The sequence below is a fragment of the Coregonus clupeaformis genome, chromosome 28 (genome assembly GCF_020615455.1).
Source record: "Coregonus clupeaformis isolate EN_2021a chromosome 28, ASM2061545v1, whole genome shotgun sequence".
NCBI lineage: Eukaryota > Metazoa > Chordata > Actinopteri > Salmoniformes > Salmonidae > Coregonus > Coregonus clupeaformis.
This window is the reverse complement of record NC_059219.1, coordinates 20,460,770-20,479,654: the sequence shown is the minus strand read 5'-3', so window position 1 is coordinate 20,479,654 and position 18,885 is coordinate 20,460,770. Positions and strand designations below refer to the sequence as shown.

At 40.2% G+C, this 18,885-nt stretch overlaps 1 protein-coding gene across 2 annotated transcripts; it reads left to right on the top strand.

Moving 5' to 3' along the window:
• The first annotated feature begins 10,158 nt into the window (after nucleotides 1–10,158).
• On the top strand, nucleotides 10,159–18,516 carry LOC123482143 (islet cell autoantigen 1-like). Of its 2 annotated transcripts, none has more exons than XM_045208708.1 (15): nucleotides 10,159–10,302; nucleotides 10,592–10,657; nucleotides 11,182–11,211; nucleotides 11,327–11,501; nucleotides 11,745–11,817; nucleotides 11,987–12,110; nucleotides 13,686–13,884; nucleotides 14,330–14,455; nucleotides 14,573–14,671; nucleotides 14,911–15,014; nucleotides 15,124–15,164; nucleotides 15,467–15,529; nucleotides 15,729–16,007; nucleotides 16,944–17,036; nucleotides 17,267–18,516. In XM_045208708.1, exons 3-15 carry the CDS (start codon nucleotides 11,195–11,197, stop codon nucleotides 17,386–17,388), a joined length of 1,515 nt encoding a protein of 504 aa, XP_045064643.1. In that variant the 5' UTR covers nucleotides 10,159–10,302; nucleotides 10,592–10,657; nucleotides 11,182–11,194; the 3' UTR covers nucleotides 17,389–18,516. The 2 variants fall into 2 exon arrangements, with proteins under 2 accessions (XP_045064643.1, XP_045064642.1); XM_045208707.1 differs by having other exon boundaries at nucleotides 10,559–10,657.
• The last annotated feature ends 369 nt before the right edge of the window (nucleotides 18,517–18,885 follow it).

Here is an 18,885-nt window from a genome sequence, read left to right as displayed (position 1 = left end):
GAATCTGTAGGGTTAATTTCTGTGTGAAATACTGACATATTAAAGCTCTATCAGACAATGGCTTGTGGTTTTTGAATTACAAATGAATTGCTCCTGTCCAAACGTTATTACTATCCTGGAAATGAAAGCTCACTCATTGTGAATGTCTCATATCAGGTAAAACTAGAGAGAATTAATTAAACTTTGTCATTTTAATTGCTTTAGTGACAGCTGTCCTTAGGTGATGGAGCTATCCTAATGCACATACTGTGGCTTGTCAATTACTTTCCCAGTGAATAGATTAAAAAGCCACAGAGGATAGGATCGTTTCATTAGTCTGAATTAATGCCCCTGGGCAGAACTAGGTATGAACACTTCGCCCCTAAATATGCTGCAAAATGAACAATACTATTTAGCCCATATGAATAGAATCAATTGTGGCAACATGAAATTAAGTTTACGCTCTATTAATCCTTTCAAACTGCTCGTGCAGCAATATTTGACATGCTAAACTTTTTGTCACTCAGTTCCAGGCAAATTGTTGCCATTTGGAGAAGGACGTCATTCTATTCAACATTCAACTGTATGGAGAGAATTCATATTTGATGTAATTTGAGCGCAATTGGACCACCACATGAACATCTGTCTATTCTTCTCTCTGGAACAGTAGGCTTCCACAACCACAAATTCTCACATTATGTTCATTAAGACAGTTTCTGAAGCTATTTTTACATGTTCACGTTGTCAGCTGGTACACTTTTCAAACACTGTATGGCTATTTTCAACAGCTTTCACTGTAACTCAAAGCAGGTCGACTACTACTCTACCTATTGCTTCAATAGAATAAAGAGAATCAAGCCATGAATCAAATGTTCCATAGAGGGCTATCTAAAGGTGACTTGAGGAAGCATTTTCAATTGGACATTTTGACCATTTTCATCAAATTCACATTTTGATCATAGGGGTAATAGGTACACAGCTAGCTAGACACTATTATATTTATACATTACACTAAGTAGGGCTGAATCGTTCATATGTAGCATCAATGGTAAGTGTGAAATTGTATGATCCAAAGCAGACACCTAAGTAAGTATTGATGTTTTTTGGCTCCTGTAAATGACATGAGGCTTAAGCGGATTACATGCCTCTCACACATTCCTCTACCCATCCTCTGTGTTATCAAGCCCTCCAATCAGCAGGGACACTAGCTCTGTATTTCCCTGCTACCGTTATGTATCGCCAACGAGAGGAGAAGAGGCTGAGCCAGCTCCCTTGTCTGAATATGTTTGGCCCCATTTCAAGTACAGAAAAAAAAACATATCTAAACATGTAAATAAAGGTAATTATGATTCATGACCAGTTAATGTATACAGTGCCATGTTTACTTTTAAATACTCAGCTGCTACCCCGCCTTGGATATTCTGGCGATTAAACAATCAGGGTCGGCATGTTTTTGAGCTGGGGGTTAGTTTTCAATTGATTTATATCTCTAGAACCTCTCCTCCTACCTCTACCGCTAAAGGTGAGATGGAAAGGCAGTGTTTGTGACAGAGATGGACTAGGTGCTACGCAGAGAGAGAGATGATGCACTTAAAAATGCATCGCCATTAAATCAAGGAGTAACCTTGCATGAGTCAAACTCTGTGCCAACACAGTGACGTGAATTCTGCCCTCAGTGCCACATAGAATGCCAAACAGTGTGGGGATGGAACTAGCCAGGCACTGGCATTAACAAATAGTACCTTACTTTCCCTGACAAAGGCTTATGCAATTTGTTGTACAGTGAAATTCAGAGAAACTATAAAGACAAGAATGTCATTCAACCTATTAAAAGCAAATATTCTTGAGTGTTTGAACGTTTAGAGGGCTTGTCACATCTGTTCCAAGAGTAACTGACAACCATTAACTGTTGATACGTAGGGGATCCAAAATACAATATCCCAATCTAACCCTCAAAACCAACACTTGGTGAAACATGCGACATCCACATCACTGGTTGTCAGTGGCTGGGACTTGAAAGCCTGCTGAAAACGGGACCGTGTTGCAGTATAGTAAAGTGCATGGACAATTCCCATGAAGGGGAAGGGATTATGGATTTTGGCCTCTAAGCTGCCTGGATGCCCAGTGAGGATGTATCTGTGCTACAGACTAATCTTCAAACACAAGCAGAAGAAGTGATGAATCATGACTGGGCACTGAGGAGTTTGGCTTGGAATCTGGATCATGTTCTAGTGACAAACTGAGGAAAGGTAGAGAGAAACAGACACTACTTTGTAACAAAGATGGGCAGAGAAGTTTAGGTTTAAAAAATGGTTTAACTGGTCATTACTCTAGAGAGAAAGAAATGTTGGAAAAGCACTGGGTTTTGGCATAAAGCCTTTATCAGGCTTTATGCCAAAACTCTCTCCATCTGTAACAGTCGAGATACAAGACTGGTAAAGGGCACATAATGCTTACAACAATGGTCAGGAGAGTCTTGTGGTCAAGTGTGCTGTGTAAAATATGGACCTAGGTTTTTATACATTTCATTTGTATCGTTTTCATCTGGCATAAAGCCTAGGTCTACCATGAGAAGGATTGAGAGTGGAATTTGTGTCTCCCAACCTATGGATTAAGAAAAACGACCATCTGAAATTGTTTCCCATCAAATCCGGACCTAGCTTTACTGTACAGCGGATACAGAGATAAGAGCAGTAGATTATGGTTCTCAGTAAATGCCATGGTTCCTTATCATCAAGCTTAACTGCAGAGAGAAAAGTCAGTTGGGCAATTGTTAGAGACCTATCAAGGCAGGAATAGTCCATTTGGGGGTCAGGGGATCTGGAGTGGAAACCTCTGGTGACAAACAAATTTTTTCATTTTCCTTTTGACCCAGTGTTCTGGGAAATAATAAGGCGTTTGTTGGTTGCAGACACAAACCAATTTGCTCAATTAGTCGTTAATTGTGACATTTGCTAATGTAGGAGGGTAGAGAAAAGTATTTTAACAAAGAACAAGACTGTGACAAGGAAGACACAAGAGCTTAATGGAGATTATCCTCAAGTGGACACAAGCTGCAGTAGGAGAATGGCACTTGTCAGACAGAAAGAATAAATCTGTAAGGTAGCCTCCGGTCTGATTGAGATCTTCATAAATCGATAACCTTTCCCTGAGAGTCTATCCTGATTTAATTGTATTGCAAAAAAAATACTATTTTAAGATGCTCCATTTTCTTGTGTATTTTAAGTAGAACCAAATTGGTTTGATAAGATCTAGGACGTTGAGATAGGGTTGGTAAGAGCAGTTGGAGGAACAGATAGGGTGGAGGACATCAGTAAGTATGGAAATGATGGAGATCAAGATTAAAATGAGACACTACTACATTAGCCCAAGCCTGGCCTGGAGCCTTCCAGGGAAGTCAGAGGTCAAGCTATGAGCTTCTCAGAGAAAATAGACATTTAAATGAAGTGGAAAGGAGACATATTAGGATTTGTGTGAAGAATATGGCAGAGTAGTGCTTTGTGTAGTCTTTCATGACAGACTGTTCAGGCAAGATTTGGTTCTCTGTTCGTAGATTATACTTTGCATAGATTCACATGACACAACGTTTTTACATCTTTAATGAGAATGACCTCTTTACATAAAAGCAAAGAAGTGATTAAACACATATAATTGTTATAAATCCATGGATAATTGATTGATTGATTTTATTTGCCAGTTTTAAAAAATACATATACACACAGAACATACATATTAAACACCTGACAGGGATAACACAAAAAAAGTCAATGACTCATTTCCATTGTGGTCCCTTAATGGTGCAAAACATTACATAGATACACACAAAGATACATTACATAGATATAGATACACACAAAGATAGATTACATAGATATAGATGCACACAAAGATAGATTACATAGATATAGATGCACACAAAGATAGATTACATAGATATAGATGCACACAAAGATACATTACATAGATACAGATGCACACTAAGATAGATTACATAGATATAGATACACACAAAGATAAATTACATAGATACAGACATAAAAAAAGGTCATTTGGTTCAGTCATCAGCCTTTTGGTAGGCCTATGATGTTGAAACTCACGATGAGGATTCAACAACATTTTATTGATTGTATCAGAATCATTGAATTGATGAGGCATCATCTCCATAATAGTATACAATTTAAGGAGCTATGATTGAATGGACTTCAGTCATGATGAGACAAACACATCTATAGGTCAGTGCTTCAATGGAAAGGGAGGGACAATTCTTTCTCCTTTCCTTGATGTTTTGCTGCCATCTTATGGTCGTAACTGTTACCACAGCATATCTGCTATTCATTTCCTTGATAGTCCGTAGTCTGTTACTGTATGCTGATGTAAACCATGTTATTGCAGTACAGATGTTGCCTATTACAAATGTGTCTTTATTATGAAAACATGGTGCATTAGAAATTCAAAGACACATTCTGTTATAATTGTATGCTCTCTCTCTCTCCTCTCTCTCTCCTCTCCCTCTCTCCTCTCTCTCTCCCCTCTCTCTCTTCTCTGTCTCTCTCCTCTCTCTGCTCTCTCTTTCTCACTCTCTCAATTCAATGGGGCTTCTTTGTTGGTTATGTTTACATTGCCAGAGCAAGTGAAATAAACAATTAACAAAAGTGAGAAGAAACAAATGTAATAACATCTACAAAAAAATGATTATTAACAGTAAAACATAACAAATTGCACTCACAAAGATTTTACAAATATAAAGACATTTCAAGTGTTATATTATCAGCTATGTAGTGTTTTTAACAATGTGCAAATAGTTGTAGTAGGAATAGTGGGGGGAGATAAATAAGTATTTAAATGTTGTTTTTGCTCCGCTGGTTGCCCTTTCCTCATGGCAACGGGCCACAATTCTTTCTGCTGTGATTGCACATTGCGGTATTTCGCCATGGGAGTTGATCAATGTTTGATTTGTTTTCAAATTCTTTGTGGGTCTGTGTGATCTGTGGGAAATATGTGTCTCTAATATGGTCATACATTTGGCAGGAGGTTAGGAGGTGCAGCTCAGTTTCCACCTAATTTTGTGGACAGTGGGCACATATTCTGTCTTCTCTTGAGAGCGAGGTCTGCCTATGGTGTCCTCTCTCAATAGCAAAGCTATGCTCACTGAGTCTGTACATAGTCAAGGATTTTCTTCATTTTGGGTCAGTCACAGTGGTCAGGTATTCTGCCACTGTGTACTCTCTGTTTAGGGCCAGATAGAGTTCCAATTTGCTCTTAGTTTTGGTTGATTCTTTCCAGTGTGTCAAACAGTTGCGTTCTCATAATTTGGTTGGGTCTAATTTTGTTGCTGTCCTGGGGCTCTGTGGTCTGTTTGTGTTTGTGAACAGAGCCACAAAACCATTTGGCTGAGGGGACTCTTCTCTAGGTTCATCTCTCTATAGGTGAGGGCTTTGTGGCGGAATGTGTGGGCATCGCTTCCTTTTAGGTGGTTGTAGAATTTAACAGCTCTTTTCTGGATTTAGACAACTAGCGGGTATACTCCTAATTCTGCTCTGCATGCATTGTTTGGGGTTTTGAGTTGTACACAAAGTATATTTTTGCAGTATTCTGCATGAAGTCTCAATTGGGTGTTTGTCCCATTTTGTGAATTCTTGGTTGGTGAGTGGACCCAACCATAGAGGGCATTCTATTTAAGTGATAATGCCCGAGGAACCGGTGTTTGGAGGATACAGTGCATTCGGAAAGTATTCAGACCCCTTGACTTTTTCCACATTTGGTAGTTTACAGCCTTATTCTAAAATTGATTTTAAAAGATTGTCCCTCATCAATCTACACACAATACCCCATAATGATGAAGCAAAAACAGGTTTTTATTAGGTTTTGCTAATTTTTTTAAATAAATTAAACTGAAATATCATATTTACATAAGTATTCAGACCCTTTACTCAGTACTTTGTTGAAGAACCTTTGGCAGCGGTTACAGCCTCAAGTCTTCTTTGGTATGACGCTACAAGCTTGGCACACCTTTATTTGGGGAGTTTCTACCATTCTTCTCTGCAGATCCTTTCAAGCTCTGTCAAGTTGGATGGGGATCGTTGCTGCACAGCTATTTTCAGGTCTCTCCAGAGATGTTTGATCGGGTTCAAGTCCGGGCTCTGGCTGGGCCACTCAAGGACATTCAGAGACTTTTCCCGAAGCCACTCCTGCGTTGTCTTGGCTGTGTGCTTAGGGTTGTTGTCCTGTTGGAAGGTGAACCTTCGCCCCAGTCTGAGGTCCTGAGCGTTCTGGAGCAGGTGTTCATCAAGGATCTCTCTATACTTTGCTCCGTTCATCTTTCCCTTGATCCTGACTAGTCTCCTAGTCCCTGCCGCTGAAAAACATCCCCACAGCATGATGCTGGCACCACCATGCTTCACCGTAGGGATGGTGCCAGGTTTCCTCTAGACGTGACGCTTGGCATTCAGGCCAAAGAGTTCAATCTTGGTTTCATCAGACCTGAGAATCTTGTTTTTCATGGTCTGAGAGTCTTTAGGTGCCTTTTGGCAAACTCCAAGCAGTCTGTCATATGCCTTTTACTGAGGAGTGGCTTCCGTCTGGCCACTCTATCATAAAGGCCTGATTGGTGGAGTGCTGCAGAGATGGTTGTCCTTCTGGAAGGTTCTCCCATCTCCACAGAGGAACTCTGGAGGTTTGTCAGAGTGACCATCGGGTTCTTGGTCACCTCCCTAACTAAGGCCTTTCTCCCCGGATTACTCAATTTAGCCGGGCGGCCAGCTCTAGGAAGAGTCTTGGTGGTTCCAAACTTCTTCCATTTAAGAATGATGGAGGCCACTGTGTTCTTGGGGACCTTCAATGCTGCAGAACATTTTTGGTACCCTTCCCCAGATCTGTTCCTCGACACAATCCTGTCTTGGAGCTCTACGGACAATTCCTTCGACCTCATGGCTTGGTTTTTGCTCTGACATGCACTGTCAACTGTGGGACCTTATATAGACAGGTGTTTGCCTTTCCAAATCATGTCCAATCAATTGAATTTACCACAGGTGGACTCCAATCAAGTTGTAGAAACATCTCAAGGATGATCAATGGAAACAGCATGCACCTGAGCTCAATTTCGAGTCTCAACGCAAAGGGTCTGAATACTTATGTAAATAAGTTGTTTAAAAAAAAACTGTTTTCACTTTGTCATTATGGAGTATTATGTGTTGATTGCTGAGGATTCTTCTTTTAAATCCATTTTAGAATAAAGCTGTAACGTAACAAAATGTGGAAAAAGTCAAGGGGTCTGAATACTTTCCGAAGGAACAAGTTTTGTTAGGCCTGAGACGAAGTCGAGATTGAAGTATTTTTAGCCAGATCCTAATTGGGATGTTGAGTTTTATGTTAATTTTACATTTACGTCATTTAGCAGACGCGCTTATCCAGAGCGACTTACAGTTAGTGAGTGCATACATTTTTCATACTGGCTCCCCGTGGGAAACGAACCCACAACCCTGGCGTTGCAAGCACCATGCTCTACCAACTGAGCTACAGTTACCTGTGGTGGTGATGCTTAGGCCGAGGTACAGTAGGTATAATTCTTTGTGTGCTCTTGGGTGTAAAGATAGAATTTGTATTTGTTGTCCTGGCAACTGGACATTTTTTGGAACACCATTATTTTCGTCTTACTGAGATTCACTGTCAGGGGCCTGGTCTCACAGAATCTGTGCAGCAGACCTAGGTGCTGCTGTAGGCCCTCCTTGGTTGGGGACAGAAGCACCAGATCATCTGCAAAAACTCCAGTAGGGTGAGGCCGGGTGCTGCAGACTGTTCTAGTGCCCTTGCTAATTTGTTGATATACTGTATACAGTATGTTGAAGAGGGTGGAGCTCAAGTTGCAACCCTGTTTCATCCACGGCCCTGAGGAAAGAAATCTGTGTGTTTATTGCCAATTTCAACTGCACACTTGTTGTTTGTGTACATTGATTTTATAATATGATATGTTTTTCCCCCAACACCGCTTTCCATCAATTTGTATAGCAGACCATCATGCCAAATGTAGTCAAAGGTTTTGTTGAAATTAACAAAGCATGAGAAGACTTTGCTTTTGTTTTGTTTGCTTGTCAATAAGTGTGTGTGTGGTCTGTCATACGGTATTTTGGTAAGAAGCCAATTTGACATTTGCTCAGGACTTTGTTTTCAATGTTGGAGTTTGCTGTTGATGATACTGCAGATTATTTTTCATGAAGCAGATTCCACAGTAATTATTGGGTTCAAATTTGTCTCCACTTTTGTGGATTGAGGTGACCAGATGTTGGTTCCAAATATTTGGCTAGAGCTGAGGATAATTTTAAAGAGTTTAAGAATAGCCCATTTGAATGTATGGTCTGTATATTTTTATTATTTCCTTTAGTATACAATCAACACCACATGCCTTTTTGGGATGGAGGGTTTGTATTTTGTCCTGTAGCTCATCCAATGTGATTGGAGAATCCCATGGGTTCTGGTGGTCTTTAATAGCTGATTCTAAGTTTTGTAAATTATCATGTTTTTGTTCTTGGTTCTTTGTTATATGCCGAAAAGGTCGTAGAAGTGGTTTATCCATACATCACCATTTTGGATAGATAGCTCTTCGTGTTGTTTGTTTAGTGTGTTCCAATTTTCCCAGAAGTGATTTTATTTTATGCATTCTTCAGTCACATTGAGCTGTTTTCTGACATGCTTTTTTCTTAGTGTATTTCTGTACTGTTTCAGTGTTTCCCCATAGTGAAGGCGTAAGCTAAGTCTTTCTGGGTCTCTGTGTTTTTGGTTGGTTAGGTTTCTCAATTTCTTTCTAAGGTTTTTGCATTCTTCATCTCTCTCTCTCTCTCTTGCTCTCTCTCTTTCAAAGGGCTGTCCCTTGACTATATATGTATTTATTTGTTAATCAATTCATCATAAGGCCATGATGTTATATCCTCCTGAGACCCAGCAATTCATTTTTGTCCTCTCTAATGGACATTAGTTGTTGGTGCATAGCTCTAAGGCCATACATGCCACTGTGTTAGTTTCTGTTGTACCCTTGAGAGGACATTCTGGGCTTTTCAATGATATCACATGTGTGGGGGTTTCACCTTGACACTTCTTTATTTCTGGTTCATCAAAATGGCTACCATCACAATTACCATCACAATTAGCAAATGTTATGGTAAGTGTGTGTAATTGTGTAATTATAATTTTTATGACTTTCATATTCAAATTGTTTCTGTAGCCTCGTTTATACCTGGTGTGTAATGTGTCCTTTGAACTGATTGTGCCCACATTTTCAGAAATATGCCTACACATGATATTAAAATGTCTCACTGCGATCAGATTTCCTGGTCCCTCCCTGTATGCAAATGATTTGGCAGCTATTCTTTCACAAAAAAATATATATTTATTTATTTTAAGACAGATATTGATGTCATTAGTCAATTGTGCCACCTGGCAATGATTTTAGGAGGCGGGATCATGATGATTTAAATGGTTTCACTGTCGATATCCAGACATAATGGACGAGTTCTCCTGCCCAGGCGTTGCTGACTGCTGCCAGATTTTACAACGCCAGAATATGTATTTTAGGTATCAGCAAACCACATCATATGTTATAGCAATCCGTCTGTCGATGACGTTGCACACAACCATTGGTTGATGCCCATGCAACGTCTGAGCAGGGGATCGCGACCAATGCGAGCCTGACTACCTCCGGAGGCGGTCAGGAAGATCAGAATCAGATCACAATGCATCTTTTCATAATCTACACCTGTCTGAAAATGTGGGCACAATCAGAATGTGGACAAGAAAAAGGATGCAAGTTAGAACCAGGTATAAACGGGGCTTAACAGGTATCAGGAATAGTTTGGTGAGTTTTCAGAGCAGTGTAATCATTTTTTTTCCTTCACATTAAATAAGAGCTAAATAACAGCTTGTTAGTAACTGTCCTCTGTAGTGGGCGTCAAGATGCGCTAACTATTTTTACCTACTGACCCCCTTTACTGTCATTTTTCATATTTACCATCAACCGAGTTCTTAAGGCCACTACACTGCACATACAACATTATATAATTACATGCAGGGAGGTTATTCATGCAAACCTATCCCCTGCCGCTTTATTTGCCAATCCCAAATATTTGATCAACAAACGCGACTGCACCTTTTTTTAAGGGAGCGACTTGGGAGTGAGTTTGGTGCGTTGTTATATGACGTCATCGATCATTCTGCGCAAGGATTGTACTCAACAGAATGAGCAGCTGGTTACACTGTATAACCTACAGTCAATAATAATAGAAGAAATGTATGGACGTTGGCTATAGCTGAATGGTAGGCTATCAACACAGCAAGGTATGTGATTTTGATTTTCAATGTAAATGAATTGCTTTTGGTCAATAGGTGTTTATTGGCGGCTATAAGAATATGGAGAGGGGACGGTCTGGTTCACATACGCTGATGATGGGAAGCCTTCTGTGTTTATTCTGGTACGGCGGCCGAATAAAGCCGGACATTGCAGGAATCATCTTATTATGAATCTTCTGTTATGGCATTATCTTTTGCTATCTGATGATAATGTATTGAACAAGGTGCGTGCTTGCCTTCTCAGCGAGCGGCCTAAAACCAGGCACCTTATTTTCAGAGGCTGCTGAATCGTGACAACGTATTGCCCTTTCGGGTCTGGACTGTTAGCCTACAGACTAGCATGGTAGGTTGAGCCTTGTTTCATTTTGTAAAAGGTTATTGAATATCTAATAAATAAATAAAATTTAAAAAAAAAATATATATATATATATATAACCTACCTATTTCTCAATGAATAATTCAATGTTTGTTGTTGTTTGAACTGTCTAGCGAGCAAGATAATGAGTCCTGTAACATGATACATTTTATATAAATATATTTACAGAAAAAAGTATATAAAAAAAATAATCATTCATGCATGAAAATAACAGAAGGATTGGGTTCATAAATTGACCATTCTCCCAATCATTTTCCCATGACTGTCTAGGATAACAGATTGTGCAGCAGGTGCACTGTTCAAAATGGTGTTGGATGTCAAGTTTGTTTTCACAGTAGCTACTTTTGGTTAATATTTGACCTCAACCAATGGGCAGGTAGAAACTCATACAGATTGAGTCCACTGTCAACACCATTGGTCCAGACCTACCTGGTGAAGGGAGTTGAAATTGGCCTTCAAAGCCTTGACATAACATGTCTCCTATGTTACAGGTAACCTGACAAAATGGAGAGGGGAAATTAGTGAGTACACAAACATTCACCATATTCATTGAATTAGCATCACAAATGTATTTATGTTTTTTACCATATGGTTGATAAATTAACAAGACTTTGACCGTTTCGGATGTCATTGCAGTGGTGGCTACTCCCGGGAGTATTTTGACCGCTTTATTGAAAGTCAAGACTCGTCTGTGGTGAACAAGTTCCAGCAAAAGTACTGGAAAACCAAACAGAAGATCATCAAGGTCACAGGAAAGAAAGAGGACGAACATGTCGTGGCGTCAGACGCAGACCTGGATGGCAAACTGGAGGTTAGCTTCACAGATCAAATGCTTCAAATCTGTTTTGTTACTGTTTCATGGATAAATTGTCATATAGATACACAGACAACTGTTGGGCCAATTACCAAAGACCTGAGCTGACAATATCAAGTATCAACCTCCGTTAATCTCAAATAACATAGGCAGATGACTGTTAAAGATTTGCATAAAATGCATATATATATTTGTTGACTGGCATGACTGTGCACAAGTAATTTTTCCATGGCATTGTAGGTGTTTCACTCTGTCCAGAGAACGTGCATGGAGCTATTGAAGGTGATCGAGCAGTACCAGAGAAGAATCTGCTGTGAGTCTGTTTTTCACCCTCACATTTGGTACCCACTTCCATGCTAAACGCTAGCATTTACATGTCGGACCCAGTTACAACAGGATACTCAAGGTTCTTCTGGACCCGGATTCTGAAGCCTTGTTCAATCCTCTGAGTTCTACTATGTGGTTCTATCCCTCCTCTTCAGTTCTATCCCAGGAGGAGAATGAGTTGGGGCGGTTCCTGCGCTCACAGGGCTCCCAGGACAGGACCAGGGCTGGGAAGATCATGCAGGCTACCGGGAAGGCCCTCTGCTTCTCCTCACAGCAGAGGTTTGTACCTGGACCACACTACCAGAGGACAGACAGACACACTGGATATTGCAATGCAGATAGAGAGACAGACAGGATAGGGGGCTCACATTACAAGGTAGAGAGACCGACATGCAGGATAGTAGTCTCTCTCCCTCTACCAGAGGAGACGAGACAGGCTACCAGTGTAGAGAGATAGATATGCAGGATAGCAGTCATGGGCGGCAAATTGCCAAAATGATATAGTCTAATTAGCCTACTGTCTATACAGAAATAAATAAAATCATTCAAAATAGGCTACTACACCAGAAAGCATGATTTGGCCACAGAGGATCATTAACTTCTTTAAAATGGGCGGCAGGTAGCCTAGCTGTTAAGAGCATTGGGCCAGTAACTGAAAGGTTGCTGGTTTGAATCCCAGAGCCGACTACTGTTGGTGACTATATTTTAGTTATCAAAATTCTCAACTTAATTGAGCGAACAATCTTATCAGCACCAGCCGAGGTCGTCGGCTATATCCCTGGTGAGTGCACATATTCACTGATCAGTGCCACTTGAAAGTTAGGTTTTGGACAATAATTTCCTCTTCCGGGTTAGATGGACATCATATTGAATGTATTTGTGTCTCCCCTTCTCGTAGTCCTATTATAATATATTAGGCCTAGGAGAAGGGGAGACCCGAATACAATATGGATCAGACAACATCATTTTTATTGATCATTTTTATTGTCAGTGTCAGCAGAGTAGGTTACCCTGTAATTTTTGATTCTGCTAATGTCTCCAGTCATATAAAGTGTTGTAGAATTGCATGAAATGTGTTTATAAAAGGCCAGATTTTTCCCATGCAAAGAAAGGAGAAGAAACGTATCTGATATAGCCAGTGCCTACTCTACTTTACTACTCGCTCAGCCATGAACTGAACAGTCTTTTTTGCGAACAGTGATTGAGTTATATTATTAACCTAAATTATGACTATCCAATCTACTCATCACATTATGAATAGTAGGCTATCTTACATAAGTCTGCAAATGCGATGATGCATGGAATGCTATATTATAAAGGTACATTTTTATGGAGAAAATTAGCTTCCCCGAACTTGAAACTTATGCACTGCCTATGATAGTCTCCATCTACCAGAAGAGACGAGTCAGACAGACAGACCAGTGTAGAGAGACATGAGACCGGAGATTGCATCAATTGGCTCCTAGGGGACAGGCTAGGAGTCTGCTGTGTAGCGAGACAAAAAGAGAAAGAAAACAGCATACAGTGACAGCTTTGTATTCCGACAGACATAGGCCTGTACTGTACTGTATCAACACAGTACCCAGAGTGTTTGAATAGAAACTGATGACTCATTATTGAGAGAGTGCTATGGTAATCCATGTCGTTTAGGTAATGGTTCAAAGGTTCATTTTTACTTAGTGTTTGCTGCTCCATCTTTAAGCTTTAGTGACCATAACGCAGTCAAAAAGATTCAGTGTATATTTTCGTCCAGCTCCTGCTCTTCACCTCACTCCCTCATCCACATTGTGTCAGCTGCACTTCATTTGGATGAGTGGAATTGTTCTCTGTTGATGAGTCTTTTTTCCCCCTCAGGCTGTCTCTGCGTAGTCCTTTGTGTCGCCTCTACCAGGAGGTGGAGACTTTCCGCTACCGGGCCATCTCTGACACCTGGCTGACGGTGAACCGCATGGAACAGTCCAGGACGGAATACCGTGGAGCACTGCTCTGGATGAAGGACGTATCCCAGGAGCTCGATCCAGACACACACAAACAGATGGAGAAATTCCGCAAGGTTAGTGTACTCTCTTTAGATATAGGTCTCAATCATATCAGGATGAAGGACTGTTTAAACAGTATGGATGAAGTCTGTGGGCCAGATTGATTAAGCATTTGTACCTGTTTCTTTACAGAGAGAATTCAATCTGAGTTTCATAGAATCATACTGAAAATGGAAATTGTTACATTTACCACTAGATGGTGCAATCTACTGTAAAATTGTTGTGTGTGATCGTGTACTTTAGTGTGGAGCTGATTTATGGGAACTAGGGGAAAGGCATGTTTTCTTCTGTTTTGTGTTGGTTGCACTCAGTGGTTATCTTGAGTGAGAAAGACTTCAGTTGCACTTGCAACATCTGTGTATTCTCATGTGTGATCTTTATTCCATGCAACGTTATGTGCCTATGTTATGATCTTGACTTCGGTTGAACAATATTTAATATCTCTCCTCTCCATCTCAGGTTCAAGTGCAGGTGCGAACCACTAAAACAAGCTTTGACAAACTGAAGAATGATGTATGCCAGAAAGTCGATTTATTAGGAGCCAGCCGCTGCAATCTGCTCTCTCATGTTTTAACCACATACCAGGTACACCAGAATATCAAGGAGTGGTGTATGTACAGAAAGGAAAATAATAATTATTGCTTAATAGTAATTGTTGGCTACAGGCACAGCCTTGTGCTAATATGTATTTGTGTGTTTCAGACCACCCTGTTGCACTTCTGGGAGAAGACGTCTCACACTATGGCTGCCATTCATGAGAGCTTTAAGGGCTTCCAGCATTATGAGTTCTCTACACTCAAGGTGAGGGAGGCCTCTATCATATCACTCTGTAAGCTGTATCATCTGTCAGGATTTTGGAAACGGTGAATAGTCCGTTTCATATCTGTGATATACTCGAAAGATGTCCGTACAGTGTTGTACGTTACATGAAGAAGGAACAGTATGTTTCACCATAAGGCCTCACTTAGACGACAGCACAAGTTGTCTTTGTCAGTGTCATGTCTTGTGACGTCATCAGTATGTCGTTCTTCTACTTCCAGAGCCTCCAAGACCCCATGGATAAACTGTCATCTCAGGGATCAAAGAAAAAGGGGGAGAAGAAAGCCAAAGCAAAGACAGATCTTGAGGAGACTGCAGATGGCCAGTAAGTGGAAATCCATACAACATGACAGAATTCATTTAAAGTCTTACATTAGGCTACACAGGATCATATACTGTACACTATATGTAACATGTTTATTTTTTGTCCATAGACTTGTCTCAATAGATCCCAATGACGAGTCCAATGAAGAAGGTAAAGGACAATGGTGTATTATGAATATTTCAACTAAATAGCAAGCCGTTGTAATGCACAATTGTTCAATACTGATGGATTTAAGGCTAGATTAAATCAGATTCCGACACCCGCATAGCTGTTGTGTTGACAGTGTCTGAGGTAGAACTGTGATAGAGCTGTCAAATCCACAAGCGGCTACCGGCATTATACCTATCACGGACATTGCCATTGGCTGCATGGAGTCCGGGTTAACGCATAATTTGATTGAATCTAGGCCTTAAACCAAGTTACCATGCACTTTTCACTCTCATCCTGTGCAGCTCAAACCAAGACATCTTCTGGACAATTCTTTGAAGACATCGACCTTAATAGACAAATGACAGGTAATGTACAGAAGCACCTCCTCAACGTATGTGTCCCAATGTCCTAAATGAATACCCGAGAAAAATAAATGAACAGATCATGTGAAATTATTTATTATTTCACCCCAATAAACATACTTAGCAGCCATATAATCAACTACCAATTATCAGGCCCCACTGCCCACCTCTCAATAACACAGTATTTGATTGGTTCTTCCAGGGCCTGAGGATCTTCTCTCAGCCTTTTCTCGTCAAGAGCAGGAGGAGGGTGGAGAGAGGGACAGCATGGCCTTGTTGAATGAGATTCTGGGCAGCACGTCTCTGGATGAGGGCGAGTTTTCACAGGAGTGGCAGGAGGTGTTTGGTAAGGGGGACCAGGGGAGCGGAGCAGCTAGTAGAGGGGGCCTAGTGGAACCCCAGCAGGAGGAAGACTCCTCCATCTTCCTCCCATCTCACCTCCTGGACCAGAACAGGAACAACCTCCAAACTTCTCTCTCAGGTCAGAGGTCAAATACTGTAGATCATACAACACTGTTATGCATATTTATTCATTGGTCAGATTGCATTGCTCTTCATTGAAAAACAAACCATGTGAAGCATCACTGTGTAGCTCTTCCAAAACACAGGATTATGTGGAGAGAAAGCATGTACAAGGTCATCCTTGATAATATTGAGGAGAAATCCCTAACCAGAGTATGAAGCATGCGACAATTGAATCAATTTGTATTATTAGCGTAATTAAATTCAACCCTGTGGTTGGTTAGATTTTATGAATGAGCCCAGAAATGACATAATTAGGGCTGTGCAGTCGGCCTTGACAGTTTTTCTTCTCTCTGAATAAGTACTTCAACAAATAAACCTTGCGTAACTATTTCCACACTGAGAGGAAAGTGGCCCTAAAATGAGTTTTGAAAGCTACAGCTGTGTAAGTAATAGACAGTGGCTATTTGATTTGCTTACCCATAGCTAATTGCTAATCTCTTTCCATTCCATTTCTCTCTGGGTCTGGGCAGCGACTACTAGTCCCTCATCTGTTTTTGTGTTTGTGTCTATATTTATCGAGGGGGGCTAGTGAAGTGAAGTCATACTGAAATATAATATTTTAACCTCATGTGGATCTAAATGTATTATTAAACACACATTTCCATTTCACACCACACTTGTACAGGGTACATACATACGTGTACATGTGTGAAACAGTACAAATATAAGCAACCCTTATTTGACCTTTGAAATGGTTATGGACTGACAAAATAGTATTTTGGAGAACATACATAGATTTGGTAAAGACATGCAGTGTTCAATAATTGCAATATTATTGTCTATTGCACAAAGTCAATACAAAAGTTCTGTGTGAAAGTAATTTATTGTCTCCTGGATCAAGCAACGATGTGTATCCCCTCAAGATAGGTCTAAATCTGCATCTCCCTTCCAGATTGGGCCATGAGCATTCCACAGCCCATCTCCCAGACAACAGAGCAATCATCTGGAGCCAATCAGAACCCCTCTAGGCCAGCAGCAGCGAGAGGTAGGATTGGGCCAAACGAGTAAAACATATGAGTAGAATTGAAAGAAAGGGTTTAACTCATAAAAAAGCTGGTGTTTCCAGCAATAACCTGTGTTTGAGTGCTTTTCAGAATACTTGTGGGGTATAAATATTTCCAGGAATAGCACGTCTGAGTCAGATGAAGCACTGTATTAAACAAGACATCCAAGTTTACTGTGTGAGATAGTTTACCCCTGGTTCTGATTTTACAGAGATGCCAGAGACCTCCAAAGACCTCTCAGCCTGGTTTAACCTGTTTGCCGACTTGGACCCTCTGTCGAACCCAGATGCAGTAGGCAGGAGTGGTCAGGAGCAAGAGCTTCACAACGCATAGACCTGCGACCTGCTTCACGTCTAGGGCAAAATCCTCCAGTATAAGTTAGCATAATGCAGAACAAGCCTATGGTTATTTTGCTGTTAACAGCTGTTCTAGGGTCATCTCTCTCGACCCCTGTCCTACTCCTTACCATTGAGTTGAACAACAATTTGACCCTTGACCAGCTGTTAAGGATGCATTTACTGTACATGTATTCAATGATATCAATCGTTTGAGCTTGAAATCATGAATGCCAAAAGAAAAATGTTATTTGTGTCTGTTTGACATGATTTATCAATGTTTATAAGTTATCAGAGAGGGTAGATGCTTTCAACAACCAAAGGATGTACGAAGGATTCATGATTAGCTTTTTCAGAATTATTGCCTTGTCATTCGGGTATACCTGTAAGCTTTCTGGTGGTGACAATGATGAGGCCTTTACATCCATCTCAACAATAGGAAAATCAGTATACAGTATGAAAGAATAAAATCAGTATCAGTTTTGGCTGATAGATCATACATTTATTGCATGTTTTGTGTATTCCATATTTAGATGTGTGATTTCACTCACAATATGTTATTGTTGACAATAACATATCTAACATTTGATTTATTTGAGATACCCTGTCTTTAGGGCCAGGAATAAATTCAAGGTGCATTAGAGCAGCACAGCAGACAATGCACCTTTTTTAAAGGCATTTTCTCAGACGTTTGCAGAAATCATATTCACAGTAACCGCTGCACATGTCGACTAAAGCGTACATTACCTTTAAAAGTCTGTTCTAGTGCGCTGTTCTATAGCACGCCTCAGATTGAATCCCAGCCTAGGTGTACATATATTAACTAGCTGTACTTTCAAGTACACAATCTGTATTATATTGCTTGGAGAGCAACCTGTGGAAGAGTGAGAAATTTGCATAAAACACATTCTAACCTGCATAAAATAGATATGCTGTAATTGGTGACTGGTTTTAAGCGTGTAAACAAGAAATTATTAGAGAATATTTACATTACTTTTATTAATTGTGTAGTGCTGACGTGTGCATTTTGATTTTCAGTTAATCGTTGCTAAATGAGACTAACTTATTAGAATTAAACTATTGCCATTATTTACATTAAAGCATTGTTTATTCCTGTATTATCTTATGTATTGTTGCTTTATTTGAATGCTGTAAAGCTATGCTGTTGTTCCTCTTGTCAGGTTACAACTACCACAAGACTGTATCCTTCCTCTTAGGTTTATTAGCTTTGAATAGATGGTGGGATGTGTGCATTCTCTCAACTGACAGCATTTCTACTATCGCACTATGAATCCCTGAATCATACAGTGGGGGAAAAAAGTATTTAGTCAGCCACCAATTGTGCAAGTTCTCCCACTTAAAAAGATGAGAGAGGCCTGTAATTTTCATCATAGGTACACGTCAACTATGACAGACAAAATGAGAAAAAAATCCAGAAAATCACATTGTAGGATTTTTTTATGAATTTATTTGCAAATTATGGTGGAAAATAAGT